This window comes from Montipora capricornis, chromosome 12 (genome assembly GCF_036669925.1).
Source record: "Montipora capricornis isolate CH-2021 chromosome 12, ASM3666992v2, whole genome shotgun sequence".
Taxonomy (NCBI): Eukaryota; Metazoa; Cnidaria; class Anthozoa; order Scleractinia; family Acroporidae; genus Montipora; species Montipora capricornis.
Window position 1 is genome coordinate 7,457,892 of NC_090894.1, and position 7,500 is coordinate 7,465,391.

Genomic DNA, 7,500 nt, shown 5'->3' on the forward strand with positions numbered 1-7,500 from the left:
ACCTTTACCCTGTCAATTTACCATAAACTTGAAAAATGTTGGGCCAACATTTTTCAAGGTTACCCAAATGCAGTTCATTTCAGTCTTGTCCATTTCTGTCCATCCGTGCTTCTCTTTCTTTTCCTGTATTAAGGGCGCGTTTGATTGACCCTATTCCAGAATTAGATTACGTGGAGTGATGATTAAAATGGTATGTTTTGGCTGCAAGGATGAAAAAAATATGTTTAAAATAGCATTTTAGCAAATGTTTGACAATTTTAATGTGAATCTCCGCAAAAACGAGGGATTTCCAACTTGTATTCCATGTATTCCTATTCCAGAATAAGGTCAATCGAATGCACCCTAATTATTTTGTTGTTCAACAGTTTTAATAGTTATTGCATTGTTTCATTCTACTTTTTGGGCATTTTGGTTTTCATAGAATAACATTATTTTGTGTGACATAGCCCCTTCAAGCTGTAACTCTCTATGAAACTGAATCAAGCAGGAGAACATGATATGAAACAAAACAGCCTTACTCTAGAATATGTCCCACCAAATTGTCCAGTTACAGGGTGTGCCATGTTATCTGAGAGATACAAAATATATTCCTTGGTGGAGGAAAGGAATGCATAGCACAATGGTTTTTTTCTTAGGATGATTTTAAGACGTGGTTAGGACTGAATGATCCTAGGGTACATAAAATTAGGCTTTGAATCAAGTATTGAACAGTAAAACCGAAACAAACCCTAGCCACTAGTGGTTAGTTGTAAATGTAAATAAATGTAAATGCTTTGTTTATAGTGGAAGTGCACTTAGCTATCAAGCTAGTTTACAGGCACTCCACTGTTAACAAGGTGAAAGTAACAATTCAAACTTAACAGAGACATTATTAAGAACCCCAACTGGCGAAAGGCAACCAGTTGGCTATTTACAAAGCGTGGTGGAATTGAATCCGGGACAACCGGAAACAAATCCAAGCCAGAGTTTAAAATGGGATTTGAACCTGGAGCAGCTGCAGGCAAACCCAACGCTCTAACCACTGGACCACACTGCCTCCGTCTTGGTCTCAAGTATTCTGTAAAAATGTTAGTTGTAAAATTGTAAGTAGAAAGTTATTAAAACCAGCAATGGATGTAAACAGGTAAAAAAATCTCATGAGTTAGTTTTATTGTTTTGTTCTTCTAGCTAGTGCAGTGAAGTTTAATCACATTCTGAAAGATTTGTTTCTTGGTGACAATAAATTGATATTGAGTGATGGGCAGTCATTAGGTGCCATGCTGAAGGGAAATGAGCATCTTCAGTTGCTTGATTTAAGAAATAACCCATTGCAGGTATTTCTATTAAGTTTTTTTTAAATCACCATACAATTACCAGCCACTTTACAGTTGTCATGGAAGTGACATTAGATTTGATCCTTTTTTGATACAAATGTGGAGCCCTTTTAATACAAGCTACAATGTTTGTTTAAAGTGTTGGCACACTTGAATGTAACACTTTCATAGAGTGTTTTCACTCACATGACCAGTAACCTTGTTTTTGCACCGAAACAAAAGCAAACGTTTGCATGATAATAAGAGCTCAATTCCCAGAGAATTAGTTGGGGACAACAACATGGCCGCCGTTCCTTTGTTTAGGGACACCAACATGGCCACCATGACTTCATGTGAAATACTCTATACAGTCCCAATCAGTTACTGCTTCCCCACCCTCCCCCATCTTGCGAAGTCTTCTCCCCTTAATCTCTCCAATAGAATGTTGGGATTTTTAAAGGATGCAACACATCACCCCATGAAGTCAACATCGTATTGAAGGGGGGGGAGGGGAGGGGGGTTGTTTCAGAGCTTACGGTATCTTAATTTGCAATTTGTGAAAAGTGTAAAAGTTTTCGATTTTAGCAAGGTCACCCATGATTGTAATCTGATAGCAGACAATGCTGTATGTGTAGATTTTCATATTCATGTTCATTGTGCAAAGACAAGGAAGGGTTACGTTTTTGCAAACGTTTTTGCGACCTGCTACTGTCTGACCTTGTGGTTCAGTTGGTGGAGCAGTGGTAATCTAACCTGAATGTTGTGGTTTCAATTCCCACCCTGGTCAGAGTTTTTCTCTGTCCTTGTGTGGGCTGAATTCCATTATTAAATTTTTGGGCTAACCCTCATGTTTTACATGGGAAGAAAACAGCACTTCACATTACCAGCTACAATAGTTAATTCCATTGTGCAAAGAAGCTGTTTTGATTGAATTGTTGTAATCATTAATATTAATTTTTCATAGGACATGGGTGTAGGTCATATATGTGAAGGCTTAGCAGAGCAGCAAAATGGTGGCTTGCAAACACTCGTTCTGTGGAACACTCAACTATCCAGCAATGGAGTGGGATACCTGGCTAATGCTTTGGTAAGCACCAGCTGTTGACTGTTCTTTGTCTTTCTGTCATTTTGTAAGTAGCCAAATCATGTCATTGTACCAGTTTGTTACTTGATGGTTTATCAGCGGTCAGAAATCTTCTGTTGGTCTCTTTTAACTCAGTTGTAGAAATAGAGGATATTACACGGCCGCGCGGGGATACGAATTTTATCTTTGAGTGCTGCAAGTAGAGATACTTTCAGCACGAGAAGATAAAATCGTATCCCCAAGCGGCCATGTAGTGTTCTGTTTATTATATAGATATTGATGAAATGTCTAAATTTAAACAACTTGTTTTATTCAGTTTCGAAGTGATGAAAAAGTTGTCACCAACCGCTAAAACACGCATGTTGTGTAACATGAAACAAGATAGAAAATTATGAAAAACAAATCATGATAATGTCAAATTTTGCAATAAAAATGTTAATGTATTAGAGAAGAATTATATTAAAGCACAAAAGTATCTTACAATGAAGAGAAAGCCCGCGTTTTATTGGCTAATCGGGTTGGTTACCATGGCAACACCTATATCCTCACACGTGAAAGATAAAAATGATACGTTCACTGTGCGCGGTGAAGATATGATTTTTTAGTAAAAGGAGAAATCCTGGTATTTCATCAATATCTATATAATAATATCTGTTGTTCCGTTGACCAAAGAGGCCAAAATTTAAGAGGAAGGAACAGAATTGGATTTTAATAAATTACAACAAAGTCGATCTAAAATGTAAAGTAGAAGGTCCGTCAATACTCGGCCTCACAAATGCCAAAATTGAATAGAAAGATTAGAAGAAATGACAGTAAAATTGACAGGCTACACATGTCTACGACTGCCTGCTTAGCTAATTGTACAACTGTACACAGGTTAGCAAATGGTAAGCTTGAATGAGTCAAGACAGCTGAAAAACTCGCGATTCAACCTACGCTGGCACGCGAAAAAGACTAACGCTATTTGAAATTTAAATATAGTGCACGTAGAACTTAGAAACTGAAGAAAACTGAAAGAGCGCAGGCATGCAAATTTTACCGTAAATAATTACAACTTTTCAGCGAAAAATCTATAATAGTTTTTTTTTGAGATCATAAGTGAAATTTTGTGTTGCAAAGTTTGTAAGCCTGTTTAACTATCCAAAAAAGAAAGTTGAATACTCTGATTACTGTTATCATCATGCACATTGTAAACAGTGCTTCTTTCATTTTCGTGTTACTTAAAGAAACTTATTTTTTGTGTCTGTTTAGATGTGCTCCCGTTCTCTTAAAACCCTCAACCTTGGGCATAATCGCCTAACTAACGAGGGAATATGTACACTGAAAGAAGGTCTTCTAAGGAATCACTCCTTACAGAGACTGGGGCTGTTAAATACAAGGCTAACAAGTGAAGGTACATGTATGTTAAAAGGAGACAAAGGTTCCCCAGGACTGGATGAAGGTTTAACCTGAGTTAACTGTGATCAATTAATGTATGGGATCTCATTATAGTTTACAACGTCTAACATCCTGTCAACCTCGTTACCATGGTCTCTCTTGTAACCGGCCCTGGGAACGAGGTTGGCATCCTGTTTGCTCTAAAACATGAACGATTGCTCTTTGCTTGTTGATTTTTTTCATCATGCATGCTTCACACAGCTGGCGAATTTTTTAATCTGATCCAGGCCCCGTCTACAAGTATCCGGATGTTTTTGAATCCGCAATTTTTTCTTTCCAGATTCAAAAATTTTCCCATCCACACGTAGACTATTCAAGTCGAATTTTTCCGTCCACACGTATCCGAAACGTATGCGGATTCACTCTAGTACTCAGGACTCCTCAAGGAAACAGAGGTAACAGAGCATGTGCCATAAAAAAATACCGGTAATATTGCTCTCGGCAGCCATCTTGAGAATTGATTTCACGGTAAGGAACTGGGCTCGATCTTGTTACGTCATCCGGATAAAAAATTTCCGGATTTAGCGTCCGCATGGTGCCGGATTCAAAAATTTCCACTTTGGAGGGCGTATTAAAAAAGTTGCTGATTCGCCAGTGAATTCGTTGGATACGTGTGGACGGAAGGTGTATCCGGAGAGAAAAAGTTGCAGATTGAAGAAAATTCAGATAAACTCGTAGAAATCCTTATATTTATTCCCCAGAGCCTCGAGATGATGTCTTTTGTTTTAGACTGAATTTTAATATATCGAAAGTGGCCTATTGTAGTCTTAGGTTTGAAAGAACCTATCTTATCATTACTTCAATTTAGGGAAAAAGTAGCCAAATTCTCTGAGGGAAGTAGCCAATGCTTTTCATCGGCTGTTGGTACTTACTGAAACCACAGTCTGAGCAAAAAAAAAAAAAGAAGCATATTGAGAGATTATTTGGTTGATCCCATTGATCTGAGCATGTCGACCATAATATGATAGTTGAACAGTGGAACCTCCAGTTAATAAAATAAAACAAAGGGAAATTTAGGGTTCGTTCAATTGACCGTAGTTCAGAATAGGAATGCATGAAATAGAACTGAGTTAGAATCCTTCGTTTTTACGGAGATTCACATCAAAATTGTCGAACAACTGCTAAAATGCAATTTTAAAGATATCTTTATTATCCTTGTTGCTTTAAAACGCCATACGTATATGTACCGTTTTTAATCATCACTCCACGTATGAGGTCAATCGAACGCACCCTTAGTTTGTTAGTAGTAGGGTGTCACTGGACTAAGTGCATTAATTGTTATTAATATTTTTAAAGATTTATTATATCAAGGTTCCAATATTTTGTTACATTTGCAAGCCAAAAGAATGTTGCCGTTTGTTTTGTTATCGTTTGTGAGAGCATCTTGGCTTCACATAATTTATTTTAAAAGTGGAAATTTATGTCTGTTCTTACATCATATAGGAATGATCGCCCTGGCTGAAGTGATAGCAGACAGTAAGACCATGTTGAGGATGGACCTTCGTGAAAATGATCCTTATGTTGGTGGACTCATGGCACTTTCACTAGCACTCAAAGTGAACAAATCCCTTGTCAGGATAGATTTGGACAAGGAGCTAAAAAAGGAACCAGTAAGACCAGTTTCTGTTGTCTTTGGGTTGTATTTACTCAGAAATTCATAGGAATTAACAAAAGGTTTTATTCAGTAGTTTTCAGTTTTGTATATATTGTCAAAACCCTCCCCGGCTGCAAGATATCGAGATAATAAATGTACATGTATGTTCCGTGCTCTAAGCTGCAAAAACAAGCGGATATATTTTCCCATAAACTTAAATGAATAAGACTTAAAAATGTGAGATGGCGAAGTCCACGCATGCGGGACAAGCGTCGACGAAATCTACTCGTCGAACCTTCGACTGAACAGTCCACAAGAAGCTAAGTCTTCGAAATAATCACTGCAATCAAAATAGGTCGCAAAGAAGGTCTCAAATGTGGTCGGAATCTGGCTACGGATATTCTCTTCGCATGTAAAAGGGAAAGGCAACCAAGGTCCATGATTAGCGGCTATAACCCTCTTTGCTGTTCGCATTTTCAACCGAAACTTGTTCAGTTTCTGTTCTTCGGTGGCATTTCAACATTATAATCTGGCTTGTCGAAACACAAAGTCAACGGAAAACTGATAGCCCAGTAGCCCTCTATAAAATAAAAACTTACGACATAAAAACTAAGCGAAGACTTACACTAGAAATATTATAAAATACAAGAATAAAATACAAATGACTATTACAGTACCGCCTGAAAGTATTGACCCCTTTACCGCGTCACCCTGTCGCGCCTTTCCCTCGGTATACCTGCGGTAGGCCGATTTTCTGCCGAGGGAAATTTCCGGCTGGTCTCTAAAGTTGCCGCGAGAAAGACAACCGAGGTAAACCCTCGGTAATGAAAATTCCGCGGTGGAGTTGGAAAGGGTTTCTTACTGTCATGTGCTACCCTCTTAAAATAAAGTCCATTGATTTAGTGATTGACACAAAATAAGATTCATACTATTTTGTGTAGAAGTAATAAAGAGTCCCCACATGCCACACCCTAAACACAATCCCTACCAAAATGCATTAAAGTGCACCTAAACTCAGATATTGTTTGCCCCTAATACAAATCTCCTTACCCAAAGCAAAACGTAGGTCACCATTGTTACCCAGAATTTCGCTTTTTGTGTGCCGTGCAAGCCTCGTAAACTAGCGCAGTAATTTGGACCCACGACCGTGATGTGAGGGGCGTGGGTCTAGTCTTGTTTTTACGTCACAAAGTGCTTTGCATTCCTGTTGCATTACAAAGCAGTTTGTGACGTAGAATCGAGAATAGACCCATGCCTCTCACATCACTGTCGTAGGTCACAAATTACTGCTAGTTTTGATAACTTTGTGCGTCTTGCCCGGCAGATGAAAAGCGAAATTTTGAGGTTAGAATGGCAAAACACGGTTGCTGTTGGTGGGGAGATTAATATTGTAGATGAAAAATATTTGCGTTTAGGTGAATTTTAAATGAAGTTCTTATACTTAGTAGGAACTTACTATAGTGACATCTTTTCAAAGTGCCATGAATTTCAATTCCACTCTATGGGACATATATGAGTGAAGTTGTCTGAATTCTGCTTTAACCAAACACATTAAACCTACAACAAACACAAACAAAACAAGGAACAATAATTTGGCGATTTACATTGTCTTACACTCAACGGCCACTCGGCTCTGTCTGGTATCTAAAGAAATGTTCTGTTGGAGCAATGCAAGTGCTAAAGGTGACCATGGGCACCCCATAAGTGGTGACCACCATCACACTGAATTCTTACTAAAATGGCTTGTCAACAGGTGCACTGTAAAGTGATCAAGTCCCTGTTAAGTCCTTAGGTCATTCCGCGTTTGTTAGAGACAAGGGTGTTGGTACCCCCCTCCCCTCCCCTCCCCTTAACGTTTTGTGGTGATTCCAGAGTGAACTAATATCCTTGTCGCTGTTATATCCTTTTGAAATATTAAGATACATGGCTTTAAATCCCTCCCTTTCAGCAAACAACTTCTCTTCTGTCTTTTCCATCCTGTATGGTTATTTTTGGAAGGCAGCAATCTATTCAAGTTTACTATTTAGACATTGAGTACAAAAAAGGTCTGTGTTGTTGTTGTAATTAAATGAACTATTTTTTGTTGTGTGCGT

The 7,500-nt window shown here is 38.3% G+C and overlaps 1 protein-coding gene across 1 annotated transcript in view; it reads left to right on the plus strand.

Annotated features, from left to right (window-relative positions):
* LOC138027573 (protein phosphatase 1 regulatory subunit 37-like) overlaps positions 1 to 7,500 on the plus strand; it is a 26,371-nt gene that overhangs the window by 11,743 nt on the left and 7,128 nt on the right. Inside the window, exons 7-10 of the mRNA XM_068875113.1 lie at positions 1,168 to 1,313; positions 2,257 to 2,379; positions 3,628 to 3,769; positions 5,257 to 5,423. Of these exons, the coding sequence (XP_068731214.1) occupies positions 1,168 to 1,313; positions 2,257 to 2,379; positions 3,628 to 3,769; positions 5,257 to 5,423 (578 nt within the window). The remainder of the gene's footprint in view (positions 1 to 1,167; positions 1,314 to 2,256; positions 2,380 to 3,627; positions 3,770 to 5,256; positions 5,424 to 7,500) is intronic.